The sequence below is a fragment of the Cololabis saira genome, chromosome 15, assembly GCF_033807715.1.
Source record: "Cololabis saira isolate AMF1-May2022 chromosome 15, fColSai1.1, whole genome shotgun sequence".
In the NCBI taxonomy this organism is placed as follows: Eukaryota; Metazoa; Chordata; class Actinopteri; order Beloniformes; family Belonidae; genus Cololabis; species Cololabis saira.
In genome coordinates, this window is record NC_084601.1 from 42,507,292 (window position 1) to 42,529,579 (window position 22,288).

Sequence of the window (22,288 nt, forward strand, 5' to 3'; positions counted from 1 at the left end):
GCGGGTCAAACAGCAGCTTTTAACGATACATGGTGGTCTTTATATCTATATCTTTCTATATTTATATCTATGTATCGCAGCAGCTCCACGGGGCGTCCTAGTTTATATGTCTATGGTTTGTAGAGCAACATTTGCTAATAAAGTTTTTTAAATAAAGGCTCCATAACCCGGAAGTGCTGCCGCCATGATTTCCAACGGAGTCCTATGGAAGCGTCGCCTCTGTTTTATCCACTGCTCTGGTTCAGACTAGAGAAACTCCCGTTACATTGAAGATTGGAACATTTTGGAGGAATGCAAACGGAGAAGGAGAAAGACCAGGACCAGGACCAGGACCAGCACCAGGACCAGGTCCAGGTCCAGGAGTCCAGCATCAGGACCAGAGCGGGATCTTCCTCTGGTCTGCAGGTCAGTTTCAGGTCCAGGTTCTGCAGGTTCTGCAGGTCAGAAACGTGTTTTAAACGTGTTTCCGTCTGAATGTGTGAATGTGGAGGAAACACGGACCATCAGTTAAGGCTGATGTATGGTTCCGCGTCACACCAACGCAGAGCCTACGCCGTAGCGTACGCGGCGACGCACAACCTACGCCGTCGATTTAACGCAGAAACATAAGAATAAGAAATCCTTTAATAGTCCCCCAGAGGGGAAATTTCCAGATTACAGCAGCAAAGGGGATAGTGCAAAACACAAGAGGCATCAATATCACACAATATCACACAATAATAATAATAATAAAAAATAAAAAACACTATAAACAGTATATACAATAATAATAATAAGAAGAAGGAGAATAAAAATAGTAATAAATAAGAAAATACTAGTATACAAAAAGAAAAACAGATGGGTATTTACGGATGTTATTTATGCACGTTGCAGAGAATGGTATTGCACTTTTTTTTTCTTTTTTTTTTTTAATTTTTTAATTCAGCCGTTAGTGTTTTATTGTGATGTTGAAACACACAATCTGAAGTTAAAACACACAATCTAAAGTTAAAACACATAATCTAAAGTTAAAACGCATAATCTAAAGTTAAAACACACAATCTAAAGTTAAAACACATAATCTAAAGTTAAAACACACAATCTTCGTTCGTTCGTTTTTATTTATTTCGAACATGTATATATATAAAAAAAACAAGAAAAAAGATAAGAGTTACATGTTGGAAAAGGAGTGGGAGGAAGTATAAACTTATTTAATCCCACCCCCTTTCCACAACTAAACATAAATTATATGCCTGTATTTACGCTTTATACTCTACACTAATTTGTATAAATAAATAAATATATATAATTTTTACAAAAATAACCTGTTTAATACCAAATGTAAGCTCTATCATAAATATAATATAACTATGATATAAATATAATACGTATATCTATACAAACATACAAAGACAGCATGACTAAATAGCAAAACACAGTTAATCTACAGTTAAAACACATAATCTAAAGTTAAAACACCATGGTAACCATGGTAACCCGTTGCTGTGTTGTGGGTTATTCTGTAACCATGGTAACCCGTTACTGTGTTGTGGTTATTTTGTAACCATGGTAACCGTTGCTGTGTTGTGGTTATTCTGTAACCATGGTAACCCGTTGCTGTGTTGTGGGTTATTCTGTAACCATGGTAACCGTTGCTGTGTTTTGGTTATTCTGTAACCATGGTAACCATGGTAACCCGTTACTGTGTTGTGGGTTATTCTGTAACCATGGTAACCGTTGCTGTGTTTTGGTTATTCTGTAACCATGGTAACCATGGTAACCCGTTGCTGTGTTGTGGGTTATTCTGTAACCATGGTAACCTGTAACTGTGTTGTGGTTATTCTGTAACCATGGTAACCGTTACTGTGTTGTGGGTTATTCTGTAACCATGGTAACCCGTTGCTGTGTTGTGGGTTATTCTGTAACCATGGTAACCGTTGCTGTGTTGTGGTTATTCTGTAACCATGGTAACCGTTGCTGTGTTGTGGTTATTCTGTAACCATGGTAACCGTTGCTGTGTTGTGGTTATTCTGTAACCATGGTAACCGTTACTGTGTTGTGGGTTATTCTGTAACCATGGTAACCCGTTGCTGTGTTGTGGGTTATTCTGTAACCATGGTAACCCGTTGCTGTGTTGTGGGTTATTCTGTAACCATGGTAACCCGTTGCTGTGTTGTGGGTTATTCTGTAACCATGGTAACCGTTACTGTGTTGTGGTTATTCTGTAACCATGGTAACCGTTGCTGTGTTGTGGTTATTCTGTAACCATGGTAACCGTTGCTGTGTTGTGGTTATTCTGTAACCGTGGTAACCATGGTAAACCGTTACTGTTTCGTGGGTTATTCTGTAACCATGGTAACCCGTTACTGCATTGTGGTTATTCTGTAACCATGGTAACCGTTACTGTGTTGTGGTTATTCTGTAACCATGGTAACCGTTGCTGTGTTGTGGTTATTCTGTAACCATGGTAACCATGGTAAACCGTTACTGTTTCGTGGGTTATTCTGTAACCATGGTAACCCGTTGCTGTGTTGTGGTTATTCTGTAACCATGGTAACCCGTTGCTGTGTTGTGGTTATTCTGTAACCATGGTAACCATGGTAACCCGTTACTGTGTTGTGGGTTATTCTGTAACCATGGTAACCGTTGCTGTGTTGTGGTTATTCTGTAACCATGGTAACCGTTACTGTGTTGTGGGTTATTCTGTAACCATGGTAACCCGTTGCTGTGTTGAGGGTTATTCTGTAACCATGGTAACCATTGCTGTGTTGTGGGTTATTCTGTAACCATGGTAACCGTTGCTGTGTTGTGGGTTATTCTGTAACCATGGTAACCGTTGCTGTGTTGTGGTTATTCTGTAACCATGGTAACCGTTGCTTTGTTGTGGGTTATTCTGTAACCATGGTAATCTGTTACTGTGTTGTGGGGTGTTCTGTAACCATGGTAACCCGTTACTGTGTTGTGGTTATTCTGTAACCATGGTAACCCGTTGCTGTGTTGTGGTTATTCTGTAACCATGGTAACCATGGTAACCGTTGCTGTGTTGTGGGTTATTCTGTAACCATGGTAACCATGGTAACCGTTGCTGTGTTGTGGGTTATTCTGTAACCATGGTAACCATGGTAACCCGTTACTGTGTTGTGGGTTATTCTGTAACCATGGTAACCTGTTACTGTGTTGTGGGTTATTCTGTAACCATGGTAACCGTTACTGTGTTGTGGTTATTCTGTAACCATGGTAACCGTTGCAGTGTTGTGGTTATTCTGTAACCATGGTAACCGTTGCTGTGTTGTGGTTATTCTGTAACCATGGTAACCGTGGTAAACCGTTACTGTTTCGTGGGTTATTCTGTAACCATGGTAACCCGTTGCTGTGTTGTGGTTATTCTGTAACCATGGTAACCCATTACTATGTTGTGGTTATTCTGTAACCATGGTAACCATGGTAACCTGTTACTGTGTTGTGGGTTATTCTGTAACCATGGTAACCCGTTGCTGTGTTGTGGTTATTCTGTAACCATGGTAACCTGTTACTGTGTTGTGGTTATTCTGTAACCATGGTAACCCGTTACTGTGTTGTGGGTTATTCTGTAACCATGGTAACCATGGTAACCATGGTAACCCGTTACTGTGTTGTGGGTTATTCTGTAACCATGGTAACCCGTTACTGTGTTGTGGTTATTCTGTAACCATGGTAACCCGTTACTGTGTTGTGGGTTATTCTGTAACCATGGTAACCATGGTAACCCGTTGCTGTGTTGTGGGTTATTCTGTAACCATGGTAACCGTTGCTGTGTTGTGGTTATTCTGTAACCATGGTAACCCGTTACTGTGTTGTGGTTATTCTGTAACCATGGTAACCCGTTACTGTGTTGTGGGTTATTCTGTAACCATGGTAACCATGGTAACCATGGTAACCCGTTACTGTGTTGTGGGTTATTCTGTAACCATGGTAACCCGTTACTGTGTTGTGGTTATTCTGTAACCATGGTAACCCGTTACTGTGTTGTGGGTTATTCTGTAACCATGGTAACCATGGTAACCCGTTGCTGTGTTGTGGGTTATTCTGTAACCATGGTAACCGTTGCTGTGTTGTGGTTATTCTGTAACCATGGTAACCGTTGCTGTGTTGTGGTTATTCTGTAACCATGGTAACCCGTTGCTGTGTTGTGGTTATTCTGTAACCATGGTAACCGTTGCTGTGTTGTGGTTATTCTGTAACCATGGTAACCCGTTGCTGTGTTGTGGTTATTCTGTAACCATGGTAACCCGTTACTGTTTTGTGGTTATTCTGTAACCATGGTAACCCGTTGCTGTGTTGTGGTTATTCTGTAACCATGGTAACCCGTTGCTGTGTTGTGGTTATTCTGTAACCATGGTAACCCGTTACTGTGTTGTGGGTTATTCTGCGCTGCGATTAACCCCAATCTGCAGATAAAACCAGTTTGTTGAGGAAAAGATATTAACTCTATTTGTAGCTGCAGAGGAAAAAAATAATCTCACGAGGAAAACAAAAATATTGCTCACGCCTCGGAGCCTCTTCAGCATGATATAGCAGTCAAAAAAAAAGAAAAGAGAAATAAAAGTAATACAAAACATGTACTGTATGTTGTACTATTATACTAATTTATTGAAACACATGGCGAGTCAAACATTTACCAAAGCAGCTGCCAAACACTCCTAAACAAGGTAGCCGAAGACGACGGTTGTGCAGAACTGCGGCAGTAAATCCTCATCGGAGCTCCACTCTTTGATAGGGATTTCATATGAACCCAAACCGTTAATAATCATTATTTTCTCCATATAGGGGAGAGCGGGGTGAATTGAGCCAGTTTTTACTTAAGGCATCTTTAAAGTGAGGGCATGCCAGTAATGTCTCCAACTAAAATATGTACATATATTTCAGGATGTGGTGCATCCATGGGAATAATCACCCTTGATCTAAAATTAACTGTTTTCAAAATATGACTTTTCAAAAAAAAGTGGTCTCTTGGCTCAACTTGCCCCCGGTGAGGGGTAAGTTGAGCCTAGGGAGAGGATAAGTTGAGCCACAGGGGGGTAAATTGTGCCACTGATTATGTTGAAGTAAAACTTAACATTTTCACCTCATTTAATGCCATATCAAAGCAAGACAAATTCAACACCAAATGACTCCTTAAATGTTTTATTGTTAACAATGAAGAAAAAAATGAACTTCAAGGCTACGACTCAACATTCCACTTGTCAATGCTGCATGGGAATACGAACGTCTTCTCCCTTCTGGCTGTTCCCCCAAATTTTTGCGGTTTTTGGAGTTTCATGAGCACAACACCTCTAGGGATGAGTCCTTCATCATTCTCTTTGAATGTGAAGTTGGGCTTTTCATTCACAGAACCATCACAACTTCGCCTCAGAAACTTTGCACTGATGTCAGTGCCCTCAACGTTCTCCACCATTCCAATGTAATTATAGGATTATTTTTTTTACCTGCAAAGTTCACAATGACGAAGTCACCAGCAGACAGATTCTTGTCACTATCATCATCTGAGCGACTGTAGAAAACAGTTTTTTTCTTGGTTCTGATTTGTTTCGACCCTTTCAGAGTCTTTTTCTTCTGCTTTTCAGTCTTTTTATTTGCTCTGTCATTGTGTGCCTTCTCCAGCTCCAGGGTTTCTGGAGTGTCGGTCAAGATTTTAGTTTTCACTTTCTTCCTTTTTATTCTAGGTTTAGTTGGTGTGCCTTTAGGGAAGGGAAGTATGTCTTCTGGGGACACATACCCCAAATGGGCAGGAGAACCAGTAGCATCACTTGTGGATGAGTGTTCAGGACTGATGATTCTGTTCAATGGTTCAGATAAAGTAGCAGGTGGCATCTCTAGGTCTGGAACTGCTGAGCAATCAGGACTCATGGCATGAGTTGATTTTACAGGCAGGTCAGCTCTGTTTGCTGGCTCCTCGGGATTTGGCCTGTCTGTGACCATGGATGGGGCATAATCTTCATCTGGAAAGGTATCCCTGCTAAAACGGAATATGCCTGTTGTTTTAAATCCTGAGATGATGTTCCTTGGTGTCATTGCTGAAATGGATGCTTCCTTCACAAGTCCTGGAATGTCATACATTGTTGCGGTTTTACCAGGGTTTGTACGCATCCAACCATCCATGGCTCTATTGTAGTAGGTCTTCAGTGGTCCATAGACTGTTTTGTCTAAGGGTTGCAAGCGATGGGAGGGGTGAGGTGGCAGAGTGAGCATGACAACACCATTTTCCTTTGCAGTTTTCACAGCCTTCAGTGAAATGTGAGATTCATGACTATCAAGAATCAGCAGAACTGGGTGATCAATAGAGCAGTTTGTGTGATGTATGAAGTGCTCCAGAAAGATGACAAAGGCTTCTTCATTCATCCATCCAGATTATGTTGCCTCACCTATGGATCCTGCTGGTGATCCCCTAATGAAGTGGTCCTTGAAACGGACACGGGGAAAGATGAACATGGGTGGGGCTGCATTTCCAGTGGCATTTACTGCACAGGCCACAGTGACAAGCTCCCCTCTTTCAGCAGATGTTACAGAACCCACTGGCTTCTTCCCCATTTCTGTTACAATCTGCTTCGGTGTCTGCACTGTTTTAACACCAGTTTCATCCATGTTATAGATCATGTGTGGAGGGAAACTGTACCTGAAATAACATTCAAAATTAGTGCTGTTAATCAAAGAAGCTTGAAGCAGTTTGAGGTTGCAGATTTAGTCAGTTTATGTGGTAGGCCTTGTCTATTGCAGGTAAAAAGTGAGGTTATCGAAGAACTCCCCCACATTGTGCCTATTAAAGGCAGTGGCTCTTCCGAGAGAGGTTGCTTCAGGAGTGCGGCATGACAGATGGTGGTGCATCCTAAAACTCATGAACCAATCACGTCCTATAAAAGGTTAAAAGTTGATATATATCAGGGGTGCCGAATCCTGGTCCTTGAGAGCCCCTATCCAGCATGTTTTAGATGTTAAGCCCATGGGCACCGGGTTGGCCCGCAGCGACCACAAAGGAAGAAAACGTATCATTTTCACAGTGAATGGAAGGGAGAGTTCTTTTTTACTAACGTGAAAGAAAACTGTGTGTCTCTCATTTGCGATGCAACGGCTAAAGGCTGATTTCACGTTCCGCGTTACACCAACGCAGAACCTACGGCGTAGGGGACGCAGCGCCGCGTATCTACGCCGTAAGCTGTGCGTCCATTTTACGCGGAACCATAAATCAGGCTTAAGCGGCACAACGTGGAGAGACTTTTCAGTAAAATATCACAAGATTTATTTTAAAAGGAGTCCATTTTTGTTAAATCTTACATGACTGATCATTTGTACAAACATGCTTCAGAGTTCATGATTTGATAAAAACTGTTAGTGGCTTGTGAAAATTGAAAAAGATTTCCTGCAAATTGTTGTGGAAGTGATCATTTGAAAATGAAACTTTTGGAAAGGTATATAAGAAATGAAATATTGCATGTTGAAATGTATCTGTTTCCTACCTTGTTTAATCATTCTGAATAATTATTTTTTATGAATCATTAACGATTAGTGTCTTCTTTAATAATAATGTTAAATTAAAGGTAAACTGTGTAACTTTCTTATTTCAGCAGTGTTTTATCAAAGTGGTAGCCCTTTGCATTACTCAGTGCCCTTGAAGTAGCTCTCAGTTTTAAGAAGGTTGGCTACCCCTGCTTTAAAGTCATCCTCTCGATCTTCATGTCCCTTGCCACCTGACGAATGGACTTCCAATTCTGTACCTCTGCCACTGCTCTGTCCAAATCTGTCAAAAGAGGAGTTGAAGCCCTGTCTGTCTTCCGTTTATAGTGGCGTGGCATGATGGTTTCTGGTCTAAAATTCAAAATGTCACATCATTTCGGTGATAAAATGTAAGAATGCAATGTACATATTACAGTAACATAATACTTTAATAATAATAATAATAATAATTAAAGCTGCAAGCAGCGATGAACGGGCCCTCGCACTCACGGCCACCGCCCCCCATAAGCATATCAGAAACGACACCACCCACGACTTCCTATGTCAAACCATTCAAAAGTTATAGCAGAAAAAAGGGACAACCAATCAGAAGAAGGGGCGGGGCTAATTAAGGCCAACGAAGCTTAAGAACTCATTACAGAGTCCCATGACACCACCCACGACTTCCTATGTCAAACCATTAAAAAGTTATAGCAGAAAATCGGGACAACCAATCAGAAGAAGGGGCGGGGCTAATTAAGGCCAACGAAGCTTGAGGACTCATTACAGAGTCCCATGACACCACCCACAACTTCCTATGTCAAACCATTCAAAAGTTATGGCAGAGAAAAGTATTCTAGGGGGCGCTGTTGAGCCGTTAGGCCACGCCCATTAATGCAAACCATGAAATATCAAATTTATCGCCAAGTCTGTCTTGCATGCAAAATTTGGTGACTTTTGGGGAACTATCAAATATGGACCAATCAGATGAAGGGTGGCGCGCTTTTTGGCGTCTAGCGTCGCCACGGTAACACTTTTGAAAGAGAAAAGTAATGCGTGGTGTCGGAGGATGGAGACGCACATTTTGATGTATAACACACTTGGGGGCTCGTTACGGTTCGGGCCGTATTAACTGCCGAAGAAATGGCATAAATTTCGCCAAAATGACACGACCAATTCAAAATGGCCGACATCCTGTTCGGTTTCGGGCATGACTACAAGAGACTTTTCTTTAAGTTGCGTCATGATACAGGTGTGTACTGATTTTCGTGCATGTACGTCAAACCGTATCGTGGGGGTTGAGGCACAAAGTTTTCAAGGGGGCGCTGCTGAGCCATTTTGCCACGCCCACAGGGCTCCAGACTAACTTTTTCCCAGGTAGCACTGGTGCCACCTAGCTTTTCATTTAGTAGCACCAAAACAAATTAGGTAGCACCATATTTTTCATTGCTAACATTAGTTACATTATTAAGGATTAATTAACTGTTTACAGATTAACAATCATTATGTATAGGAAACACATATAGCCTACAGTTAGGCTAATTAATGTGATGAGTTAGTTAATAAATTAAAAGTTGGATAATATAATTTATATAAATGCTTAGTAATGTTAATGTACTAACTAATGTTAGGCTAATTAAGGTGACTTTATGGTAAAGTGCATTTTTGCAGCAATATCGCTGCAGAACCAAGAAAATGCTACATTTAGTCTGGCCTACCTCACCCATCAGACAATCTAGCAACAGAAAATAAAACATAGCAACAAAAATAAATATAACCATAAATATACAGGAATGTCTCAGAAAATTAGAATATTGTGATAAAGTCCTTTATTTTCTGTAATGCAAAAATGTCATACATTCTGGATTCATTACAAATCAACTGAAATATTGCAAGCCTTTTATTATTTTAATATTGCTGATCATGGCTTACAGTTTAAGAAAACTCAAATACCCTATCTCACAAATTTAGAATATTCTGGGAATCTTAATCTTAAACTGTAAGCCATAATCAGCAATATTAAAATAATAAAAGGCTTGCAATATTTCCGTTGATTTGTAATAAATCCAGAATGTATGACATTTTTGTTTTTTTAATTGCATTACAGAAAATAAAGAACTTTATCACAATATTCTAATTTTCTGAGACAGTCCTGTAAACTTGCTGGCGTGGTTGTGCTTGAACCACTTCTGAATATCCATGTTACTTTGTGTTAACGGAGCAGCAGAGAGTCTTGCTGCTGCAGGAAACTGCTGGACGCATGAGTGACGTACACCGGCTGATTTATGGTTCCGCGTTGCAACAACGCAGTTCTTACGGCGTAGGATACGCGGGGACGGTGCGTGCAGTGCGCGTCGCCGTAGATTTAACGCGGAACCATAAATGAGGCTTAACGTGCGCGCATTTGTCAGTTTTCTTTTCGTCTTTTCAACTGAGCAAACACATAAACTGAGGGTGCAATGCTTATGCACCCTCGTAGAACCGGGCCTGGACCTGTCCCTCGTATCTTAACCATGGGAACTGGCCAGAAAGCTGTACTTTTTTTTTCTTCTCCCCACTCTCCCCCGCCTGTTTCGCCAACCTGTCGCTCTCTTCATCAGAAGAAGAAGAATCCATGATTCGTGTCGCTCCCTCTGCTAACCCTTCTTCTCCTCCTTCTCCTCCTCCACCAGCCTCGTTTGTTTCCTCCGGCACATTTTTCTTCTTAAAATAATCGACTATAGACCGCTTCATACTGCATCTGCTTTGTTTACCTTTTTGAGCGCGCTGCGTGTACGCGCGCGTGCACTGCTGTGCACGTAACGTGCGCAGACCGTACCAGGTGCAGTCAGACAGAGAGAGCGGAGAAATAGGACTTGCAGAAATGAGCCAGAAAGTAAGATTGTATTATCAACCACTCCATTAATGCACTAATACAGCCGAGTGAAAAAAAAATAAAATGTTTTTTTTTTTCCACTAGTCCTCTTGCAAGTAGCACCGGAGCGACCTCATTAAATTTTAACTCGCACCTTAATAAATTAGGTCGCATATGCGACCTAATAGGTCGCACTCTGGAGCCCTGCACGCCCATTAATGCAAACCATAAAATATCAAATTTTTCGCCAGGCCTGGCTTGGGTGCAAAATTTGGTGACTTTTTGGGCACGTTTAGGGGGGCAAAAAGGCCCTCCTTTTGTCAGAAAAATAATAATAAAAAAAATACAAATAATTCCTACAGATACAATAGGGCCTTCGCACTGAAGGTGCTCGGGCCCTAATAATAATAATAAGTGGGTGAAGTTGAGCCACTGACTGGCTCAACATCCCCCAGGCCTTTTGGCTAAAATTACCCCACCCCTGCCATTTTAACAAACTTGTATCATCCAGCAGTTTAGAGCTAACATCATGCTTAAAGTATAGCCTCATATTATAACTTCCTAATCCACTAACACATATGTGAGATTTGTTCAAACTTGGCTTTAATTGTTCAGACGCAAGAATCACGACTCCTTGAACATGAAAAATTCACTTAGAACGGCAAAAAAGTTTTTTGAACTTAAATATGGTTACCACTTACTCGATCAGCCTCTCTCCATCATAGGGTGAGTACAATGGATGACTCTTCAAACACACGTGGTCACGTGACCAAATTTGTCTATGGTTGTTCATAAACAAGGGGTGGCTCAACTTCCCCACAGGCTCAAATCACCCCGTTCTCCCCTACCCGGCCTTCTTGGAGTCCCTGGGAGGAGTACTGGATAGTGCTCCAACTGGGGACTCCATTGTTCTACTGGGAGGGGTACTGGATAGTGCTCCAACGGGGGACTCCATTGTTCTACTGGGAGGAGTACTAGATAGTGCTCCAACTGGGGACTCCATGGTTCTACTGGGAGGGGTACTGGATAGTGCTCCAACTGGGGACTCCATTGTTCTACTGGGGGACTTCAAGGCTCACGTGGGCGATGACAGGAATACCTGGAGAGGCGTGATTGGGAGGAACGGCCTCCCCGATCTGAACCCGAGTGGTGTTTTGTTGTTGGACTTCTGTGCTAGTCACAGTTTGTCCATAACGAACACCATGTTCAAGCATAAGGGTGTCCACCAGTGCACGTGGCACCAGGACACCCTAGGCCGGAGGTCAATGATCGACTTTGTTGTCGTTTCATCTGACCTTCGGCCGTATGTCTTGGACACTCGAGTGAAGAGAGGGGCTGAGCTGTCAACTGATCACCACCTGGTGGTGAGTTGGATGCGCTGGCGGAGGGAGAGGTTGGACAGACCGGGCAGACCCAAACGGATTGTGAGGGTCTGTTGGGAACGTCTGGCCGAGCCCTCTGTCAGGGACATCTTCAACTCCCACCTCCGGGAGAGCTTCTCTCGGATCCCGGGGGAGGCGGGGGACATTGAGTCCGAGTGGACCATGTTCTCTGCCTCCATTGTCACCGCGGTGACTCAAAGTTGTGGTCGTAAGGTCTCCGGTGCCTGTCGTGGCAGCAATCCTAGAACCCGGCGGTGGACACCGGAAGTACAGGATGCCGTCAGACTGAAGAAGGAGTCCTACTGGGCTATGTTGGCCTGTGGGACTCTTGACGCAGTAGATAGGTACCGGCAGGCCAAGCGAGCCGCGGCTCGGGCGGTCCTGGAGGCAAAAACCCGGGTCTGGGAGGAGTTCGGGGAGGCCATGAAGGAAGACTTTCGGTCGGCTTCGAGGAAATTCTAGCGGACCGTTTTGGCGCCTCAGAAGGGGGAAGCAGAACTCTGCCGGCACCGTTTATGGTGTGGGTGGGGAGCTGTTGACCTCGACTGGGGCCATTGTCGGACGGTGGAAGGAATACTTTGAGGATCTCCTCAACCCGACTGACATGCCTTCCACTGAGGAAGAAGAGGGTGGGGACTCTGGGGCGAGCTCATCCATCACCCAAGGCGAGGTCACTGAGGTGGTTCATAAGCTCCTCAGTGGCACCGAGGGTGGATGAGATTCGCCCTGAGTACCTCAAGTCTCTGGATGTCGTAGGGCTGTCTTGGTTGACACACCTCTGCGACATCGCATGGAGGAAGGGAACAGTACCGCTGGAGTGGCAAACCGGGGTGGTGGTCCCTCTGTTTAAAAAGGGGGGCCGGAGAGTGTGTTCCAACTATAGGGGGATCACACTTCTCAGCCTCCCCGGGAAAGTCTATGCCAGGGTACTGGAGAGGAGATTACGGCCGATAGTTGAACCTCGGATTCAGGAGGAACAATGCGGTTTTCGTCCCGGTCGTGGAACACTGAACCAGCTCTATACCCTCCGCAGGGTGCTCGAGGGTTCATGGGAATTTGCCCAACCAGTCTACATGTGTTTTGTGGATCTGGAGAAGGCATTTGACCGTGTCCCTCGTGCCATTCTCAGGGGTGATAGCGCTCCGGCGTCACGCCGGATTTCCGGCATACCGAGGTGTTTGCGAGAAAAAAAAAATCAGGTTTGCCGTTTATTTTTCTTATGATATGAATTTTTCATATACCGTAATACCGGTGAGTAGCGCACACAACGTTGGGAGCGCCGCGCGGCGGAACGTAGCGCCGCTGGACTCTGTGTGGGGACTGTTTAGCGAGTGAGCAGAGCCGGCAGGGAAAAGTCAACAGTGCGGCGTGTCCGCGTGTAACCTAAATCTACCATGGCCCCAGCGTTAGGGCTCGGCCAAGTGAGACTTAATAAATATATGGGCTTTATAAATGTATTAAATATATGAGCGCGGAGTCGGCGAGAGCTGCGCGCGGCGAGGAGTATGAACCGGGCGCACAGTGAGTCGGGCTGTGAAGCCTGATTTATGGTTCTGCGTTAAATCGACGCGGAGCTTTCGCCGTAGGGTGCGCCGTAGTTCGCGTAACCCACGGCGTAGGACCTGCGTTGGTGTAACGCGGAACCATAAATAAGCCTTAAACCACACCTGCAGCCCGCTCATGAGGATGAGAGGTTAAAACAGCTGCGAGTTGTTCATCGCTGCTGGTTCGTTTTGTTAACTCTGAGAGCTTTATTGGTTTGTTTGTTAGCTTGCTGGTGTTTTTTTTTCTCTCTGGGAGTTATTTATGAAGAAGTTCTGAGTTCCGTGTGAGCAGTAGGCTACTCGAGTTGAGGGGGGATGAGGGGTGATGTGATGGCACCCTCATCCCCCCCTGAAATAAAAACGGTCCAAATCATCCCCCCCTGAAATAAAAACGGTCCAAATCATCCCCCCCCTGAAATAAAAACGGTCCAAATCATCCCCCCTGTAAAACTGCCATCCCTCCTTTCCATCCCTTATATGTCATTTCATCAATTAATGTGGTTTTACTGCTATTTCAACATTTAGAGTCATCACCAGAAAAATAACACCAGAGAAATAACTTGTTTGACCATTTTCACCTGTTTCAAGTAGATTTTCACTTGAAATAAGTAGAAAAATCTGCCATTGGGACAAGATTTATCTTCTTATTACAAGCAAAACAATCTTGTTCCACTGGCAGATTTTTCTACTTATTTCCAGTGGCGTCTTTGCATTAGGGGCCGGTGGGGCACGGCCCCACCAGAGTGCGCTGCTGCGCAGGGGAAGATTATGTGTCATTAAACATAAGTTCAGTTGGCGAAAGGATCTTTCTGTGTGGAGTTTGCATGTTCTCCCCGTGTTCCCCTGGGTAGCTAGTGTGAGCTACCCTCACAAAAACATGCACACAGTCCTGGGCTACACATGCCCCCTCTGGCCAACCGGGGCGCCAGATGGGGTGGGGAGGATCCGGCCGGAATAACGTGATCCTTCCACGCGCTACGTCCGGCCGGAGAAACCCCACCCTGTCTGGTGAAAAGATGCGGCCTGCTCACTCCTCAGGTTAAGGAGGAGACCTGAGCTCAGTGCAGGGCCCTCCCGGGGTTGGTAGAGGATGGCAATGCACAGGACTGTAGGAGGTAGGAGCACTGGGTGATAAAAATGGGGGAAAAAACCGGGATAAAAATATTAAAAAAAAAAAAAAAAAAAAAAAAAAAAAAAAAAATTAAACACAAGTTCATAATAAATTTGTCTCCAATGAAATGTCCGCAGTTTTCATTTGATGCAACTTAATTTCATCTGCTGACACTTTTTGTAGTGTAACTGTCAAACTGTGTCTAAATAGTTCGCCCTGCCTGATCCAGCCCCTCCTCTGTTTCCGCTCGGTGGGGCACAGCGGAGCTGTCCCCTCTGCCTGTAATGTTGTTAACTGGTGAACTGCTGCGCGCGCGCGCGCGTGCGCGTGTACAGCGCACACATTAGCTTCGACAGTGGGGCCGCGAGCTCAGGGCCCCAGAGCGCCTCTCATTGGCTGCTCTGAACCATGCTCTGAACTGAAGCAGACATGTTGAATCGGCGTCGGCCGGCGGTCAAACAGCTCACTCTGTGATTGGCTGTTCCCAGAATTTCCCAGAATGCTTTTCGCCGTCATTTGCGGACTGAATAAAAAAAAAACTATTTCTAGCGAGAAATAAATATTTTACTTCCCTAATATTCACTCAGTGAATGTACATAATCACTCGCTTGTCTTTTTCAAACCGCGCCAGAATAAAGGCTGATTTATGGTTCTGCGTTACACCAACGCAGGCCTACGGCGTAGGTTACGCGGCGACGCGCCCGTACGCCGGCTACGTACTTTGATTGATAGGTGACGTTTCATTCTTTCAAAATGAATGAAGTTGACTATTTGGTGCGTGTGCGATTTAGCACTTTATCAATTGAGCAGAAGTTGGAAATAAAACGTTTGGGACCACATCGACCGGATGATTTAACCATTTGTCAAGCCGGAAAAGACAAAACGAGGACATTTAATAAGGAATGGTTCAAAAGGAAACTCTGGTTAACCGGGAGCTCGTCAAAAAAGGCGCTCTACTGCTTTCCTTGTGAGTTCCGGTGAGTCTAACAGATTTTTATAGTGGAACTGACCATGTACTTATATTCTTTGAATTATAGTGGACTTTGTGTAATGCGCAACTGGCGATACATGTGTGGGTGTGGAGGTGTGGGGGGGACACAACCTCACGTGGGCTCCCCGACGCTGATGGAGCTGTTTACCTGTCTGTGGTGCTGAAATGGCTGTTTGGCTGTGGTAAACTCTGTGTGGTGACTTTGTATATTAATTGCTGTGTATTGTATGTGCGCCGTACACGCCATGCTCGTGCACGGTCGTGCTTGTGCATTGTGTTCTTATTATTGTCACGTTGCTGTTTCGATCTTGAGTATTTGATATGAGCTGTTGAACACTGCCCATTTGGTAGCGCTATTGATATTATAATATATGTCGTTAGATTGGCACTGTTTGTGTGATGATGGCATTATTCAGCTGCAATTTTGTGGTCAAAGGTGCTGTGGTCCCTTCTCTCACTTGATACTGATTGCATAAGATTTTCCAGCATGGCCCCACCAAAATTTAGCGACCAAAATCGCCACTGCTTATTTCAAGTGAAAATCTACTTGAAACAGACTGATTTATTGCTTGTGTAGTTGAAAAAGACATGAGAACAGGACCTTGAAAAAAAATAATCACATATTAAATCGCAATCGTAATATTGAGGAAAAAAATCGCAATTAGATTATTTTCAAAAATCGTTCAGCCTTACATTAGAATCATAAGTGTTGCCACCTCATTGTAAACAGCATCATGTTGTGAGGCCAAGCAAACCTGTATTTATACTAGTGTGGACATTAATGTTTTTCTACAATCTTTCCTCCTCATGACAGTAAAATAGGCCATTCAATTTAATGAACTATTTATCAAAATGTTGTCCCAGGGAATCACACCCCTGGCCTATGTTGTTCAATTTACTCATTCTGTTTTCTATGGGCTGCATGTGGTGAGCCTCAACAACAGGACCATGGGTTAATTTACACCAGACTTACACTTTAAGAGGACAAAAAATGACAATTGTGTTGATCGGGGCATATATCTTGGCTTAGGGGCTCGCTTACCTCCCAGGGAAAAAAAGTTCAGGCTCAGGATTTTTTTTTACTATCACCCCTGCATTCTGTGGGGGGTGCTCAGTGAGTATGGAGTCCGGGACCCTCTATTAAGGGCTGTCGGGTCTCTTCCATGCCTGGAACACCTCCCTAGGGAGGCGTCCAGGAGAATTAGAGTCAGAAAGCCTTTATTGTCACTGGACTGGCGTCCCAGCACCGTGAAATTTGGACCAGTACAACCCATCAAGATAACAGACAAAACAAATAACATGAGACATGAGTCACGAGTCTCAGCGCGGCTCTCAAACCTGTTGACTGTGTGGGGGGGGTGATAAGAGGGGGGGCCGAGGAATGGCGTTGAGTTGAGGGAGGTGTGGTTATCAGCAAGTGTGTGTGAGCGGTAAGTCTGTGAAACTTCGCCCCAGAGCTGCTCTCAGCCAATGTCCTTGATGTTATCAGACGGCCCGGTACAGTTCTGATCCAGGTCCACAGACCCGGTACAGTTCTGATCCAGGTCCACAGACCCGGTACAGTTCTGATCCAGGTCCACAGACCCGGTACAGTTCTGAAACAGGTCCACAGACCCGGTACAGTTCTGATCCAGGTCCACGGATGTTCCTTGGAGAGGGGAGGGCTAGTGGGGGCAGAGTCCCTTGTTTTCATTCCACCAGGGAGATTGTGACTGGTGCAGCGGGCCAAGCTGCCCTGTCAAGGTCACATTATAGAATCAACAATTATATTTAAAAGAAACAGGCAGACTCCAGTAAATAAATTTGCCTTGCCTTTTCCGTCTGCCTTAAGTCTCTGGTTCCTCAATGGCGACTCCAAACAGACGAATTGTGATCAATTCCCGCCAAGCCGAGCTTCCAACTTCTCCAAGATCCATCTTGCCAAAGAGCTCAAAGACCGCCGCTAGCCTGCGATTCTGTTCAAGAATCGCATCCAGCTTGCGGTCTTACTGCTTCCCCCTTCTGAGGCGCCGAACGGTCCTCCAGAATTTCCTCGAGGCCGACCGAAAGTCTTCCTCCATGCTCTCACCGAACTCCTCTCAGACCCGGGTTTTTGCCTCCAGGACCGCCCAAACTTGGTCCACTCGGACTCGATGTCCCCCGCCTCCCCCGGGATCTGAGAGAAGCTCGATGAATCCAGAATGTATGACATTTTTAGGGCCCGAGCACTTACAGTGCGAAGGCCCTATTGTATCTGTAGGAATTTTTTCTTTCTTTACTCTTTTTTTCCCAAATGAGAATTGATAAGAGAATCGATAAAAACCGAATTGTTAAGCAGAATGAAAAATGGTTGGAAGATCTTATCAATACCCATCCCTATTAATGAACTATTTTGATGGTTTTCGTGTTAGTAGCTTTAACCATTTACACTTTTGATTTGACGTACTGAGATGTTTCATCAGAAGGTTTCTGGCTGTCAATAACAGCACTTTAGACGGACAGCACTTTATAGAAACTGAAAAGCTTTTGTGAGTCGGCCAACAAGATGATTTAATTCTTCTTCTCTGTACTTACAGAAACATAAAGGCAAAGAGAGACCCACAAGTTTCCGTTGTGATCACTGCAAGAAAGTCTTCACCACTTCATCAGGTCTGAGAAAACATAAGATGATTCACACTGGAGATAACCCGTTCAGTTGTGATCAGTGTGGAGCAGCTTTTACCACATCAAGTCATCTAATGACTCACCAACGTATACACACTGGAGATAAACCGTTTAGGTGTGATCAGTGTGGAGCAGCTTTTACCCAACAAAGTCATCTAAGGACTCACCAACGTATTCACACTGGAGAAAAAACATTTAGATGTGATCAGTGTGAGGCAGCTTTTACTGCGTCAGGAAAGCTAAAGATTCACCAACGTATTCACACTGGAGATAAACCGTTTAGGTGTGATCAGTGTGGAGCATTTTTTACCCAACAAGGCAATCTAAGGACTCACCAACGTATTCACACTGGAGATAAACCGTTTAGGTGTGATCAGTGTGGAGCATCTTTTACCCAACAAGGCAATCTAAGGACTCACCAACGTATTCACACTGGAGATAAACCGTTTAGGTGTGATCAGTGTGGAACAGCTTTTACCACATCAGGTAATCTAATGACTCACCAACGTATTCACACTGGAGATAAACCGTTTAGGTGTGATCAGTGTGGAACAGCTTTTACCACATCAGGTAATCTAATGACTCACCAACGTATTCACACTGGAGAAAAACCATTTAGGTGTGATCAGTGTGGAGCAGCTTTTACTGAGTCAGGAAAGCTAAAGATTCACCAACGTATTCACACTGCAGAAAAACCGTTTAGATGTGATCAGTGTGGAGCAGCTTTTACTGAGTCAGGAAAGCTAAAGATTCACCAACGTATTCACACTGGAGATAAACCATTTAGGTGTGATCAGTGTGGAGCAGCTTTTACCCAACAAGGTCATCTAAGGACTCACCAACGTATTCACACTGGAGATAAACCGTTCAGATGTGATCAGTGTGGAGCAGCTTTTACCCAACGAGGTAGTCTAATGACTCACCAACGTATTCACACTGGAGATAAACCGTTTAGGTGTGATCAGTGTGGAACAGCTTTTACCACATCAGGTAATCTAATGACTCACCAACGTATTCACACTGGAGAAAAACCATTTAGGTGTGATCAGTGTGGAGCAGCTTTTACTGAGTCAGGAAAGCTAAAGATTCACCAACGTATTCACACTGCAGAAAAACCGTTTAGATGTGATCAGTGTGGAGCAGCTTTTACTGAGTCAGGAAAGCTAAAGATTCACCAACGTATTCACACTGGAGATAAACCGTTTAGATGTGATCAGTGTGGAGCAGCTTTTTCCAGACTAGATAGTCTAAGGATTCACCAACGTATTCACACTGGAGATAAACCGTTCAGATGTGATCAGTGTGGAGCATCTTTTACCCAACAAGGTCATCTAAGGACTCACCAACGTATTCACACTGGAGATAAACCGTTCAGATGTGAACAGTGTGAGGCAGCTTTTACCACATCAAGTCAGCTAAAGAAGCACCAACGTACTCACACGAGTGATAAACTCTAAAGATTTGATCAGTATGAAGTGTGGAATTGCAAAAAACACCTCAGCACAAAAAGCAAAATAATCAGACAACGTCATACCTAAAACTTGAAAGACTAACATATGATGCCCCCTGGACACCTCCTGGGAAGGTGTTCCTGGCATGTCCCACCAGGAGAAGAGCCAGGACACACCGGAGGGAATGTCTTTTGGCTGACCTGGGAACGTCTCTGGATCCCTCCAGAAGAGCTGGAGGAAATGTGTGGGGTGAGGGAAGTCTGGACATCTCTGCTCAGACTGCTGCCCCCGCTAACCAGTCCCACATCAAGTGGATGAAGATGGATGGATGGACAAAATCCATATATCTGCAAAAAGCACAAATTTATTGTTACACCATTCTGAGATACAGAATGTAATCTAATTATAGCATTAACTATTCCACAAACACTACATTAGCGCATCTCTAACATCTCTTCCTCCTCTCCACCCCGAGCCACTGCCACCACTGGCTGAAGTGTTGCTACTGCAGGTTCATCCTATGATGTTTCATACGTCTTTCCATGACTTTCGCACAGATTATGTAGTGGACAGGAAGTCATCACCATTCATTTCACCAGTCGGACATCACAGAAGGAAACCTGCTGAATTCATCTTCTACAACCTGTCATGGTTTCCCAGTTGGGGATAGGTTTTTTCCATGATCACTCTCCTGTCGTTCCAGATCCTGCCACCCTCATCAACCAGACATCTTCTCTTTCCCCTCACCTGTGCTTCCCCGCCCATCTGCACACCTGGTTCCCATGATCATCAGTTCCCCTTTATATACCGGCCCATTTCCACATGCCAGTTGCCAGATTGTCTAGCGTTCATGCCTAGCTTTCCAGCATTCCTGATTCTGTCTGTTTCTGCCTGCTTGCCTGTGACTTTGCCTGATTCCCGGTTTTTGGATTTTTGCCTGCTCCTTTGGATTTGTCTGCCTGATCTGCCTGTCTTCCCGGTTTTTGACTCCTGCCTACCTCTGACCTGATTAAAGCCTCTTGGACTCTGATACTCCGTTTGATGTTGTTCATTTGGGTTCTCTGACTTTTGAGCCGTGACAGTACAATCTGGCCAAAAGTATGAACCCAGCCAGCATGGACCCACCAGGAAAGAACATGGATCTGTGGGAGCTCTTTTACGGTGACCAAGTGGCGTCCTACCACCGTATGTTGAAGGGGACAGGGACATGCCGCCAGCGCCAGCCTGTTGCTGTTCCCGAGGTGGTCCCGGACCCACCCCAGTCTCTTCCCCCTTTCTGGGGAACACACCTGGCTTGAAATGGGCCCAGGAGTCTCCAGTTTCAGGAGAAAAGACGGCGGCGGCAGTCCCAGCCTGTTCCGGCTCCGGCAGTGGTCCTGGACGCATTGCCCCCTGTTCCGGCTCTAGCGGTGGTCCTGGACGCATGGCCCCCTGTTCCTGCTCTAGCGGTGGTCCTGGACACATCGCCCCCTGTTCCGGCTCTAGTGGTGGTCCTGGACGCATCGCTCCCTGTTCCGGCTCCAGCGGTGGTCCTGGACGCATCGCCCCCTGTTCCGGCTCCGGCGGTGGTCCTGGACGCATCGCCCCCTGTTCCGGCTCTAGTGGTGGTCCTGGACGCATCGCTCCCTGTTCCGGCTCCAGCGGTGGTCCTGGACGCATCGCCCCCTGTTCCGGCTCCGGCGGTGGTCCTGGACGCATTGGCCCCTGTTCCGGCTCCGCCGGTGGTCCTGGACGCATCGCCCCCTGTTCCGGCTCCGGAGGTGGTCCTGGACGCATCGCCCCCTGTTCCGGCTCCGGAGGTAGTCCTGGACGCATCGCCCCCTGTCCCGGCTTTAGCGGTGGTCCTGGACGCATCGCCCCCTGTTCCGGCTCCGGCAGTGGTCCTGGACGCATTGGCCCCTGTTCCGGCTCCGCCGGTGGTCCTGGACGCATCGCCCCCTGTTCCGGCTCCGGCAGTGGTCCTGGACGCATCGCCCCCTGTTCTGGCTCCGGCGGTGGTCCCAGAACCCCCTCAGCCAGCACCGAGGACCCGGCTACGCCCGAGACCTCCTGACCCGCCTGCTACGCCCCCAGACCTCCTGACCCGCCTGCTACGCCCCCAGACCTCCTGACCCGCCTGCTGCGCCCCCAGACCTCCTGACCCGCCTCCTACGCCCACAGACCGACCTCCTGACCCGCCTGCTACGCCCCCCAGGCCGACCTCCGGACCGGCCTGCTACGCCCCCAGACCGACCTCCTGACCCGCCTGCTACGCCCCCAGACAGACCTCCTGACCCGCCTGCTACGCCCCCAGACCGACCTCCTGACCCGCCTGCTACGCCCCCAGACCGACCTCCTGACCGGCCTGCTACACCCCCAGACCGACCTCCTACGCCCCCAGACCGACCTCCTGACCCGCCCGCTACGCCCCCAGACAGACCTCCTGACCCGTCTGCTACGCCCCCAGACAGACCTCCTGACCCGTCTGCTACGCCCCCAGACAGACCTCCTGACCCGCCTGCTACGCCCGCAGACCGACCTCCTGACCCGCCTGCTACGTCCCCAGACCTCCTGACCCGCCTGCTACGCCCCCAGACCTCCTGACCCGCCTGCTACGTCCTCAGACCTCCTGATCATTTTCTGATTCTCACGCTTTTTCTTCTCCCGGATCCGTTGCGATTATCTCCTCTGTTTTCTCCGATTCCTCACTCTGTCTTGGTTCCTCTCCTCCTTCATCACTAACTTTGATTTTAGATGTCCCACCTGATATTTTCCCTGATTTCAGCCAATTGAGCATATTTGCGAGAATGAATAAAGTAGAGGCCACAAGCTAGGTGCAAATGCAGTGGTAGAAGAATATAACTTCTTCTACGCTTCACTTTAAGAT

At 45.9% G+C, this 22,288-nt stretch overlaps 1 protein-coding gene across 2 annotated transcripts in view; it reads left to right on the top strand.

Annotated features, from left to right (window-relative positions):
• The first annotated feature begins 209 nt into the window (after positions 1–209).
• The window catches only part of LOC133460765 (zinc finger protein OZF-like), a 32,061-nt gene continuing 9,982 nt past the window's right edge, over positions 210–22,288 (top strand). The window contains exons 1-2 of one of the 2 annotated variants that reach the window (XM_061741534.1): positions 210–405; positions 17,884–18,961. In XM_061741534.1, coding sequence (XP_061597518.1) covers positions 292–405; positions 17,884–18,961 — 1,192 coding nt within the window. In that variant the 5' untranslated portion in view covers positions 210–291. Of the gene's footprint in view, positions 406–17,883; positions 20,299–22,288 lie in introns of those variants that run through there. The other variant, XM_061741532.1, reaches the window with a different exon arrangement.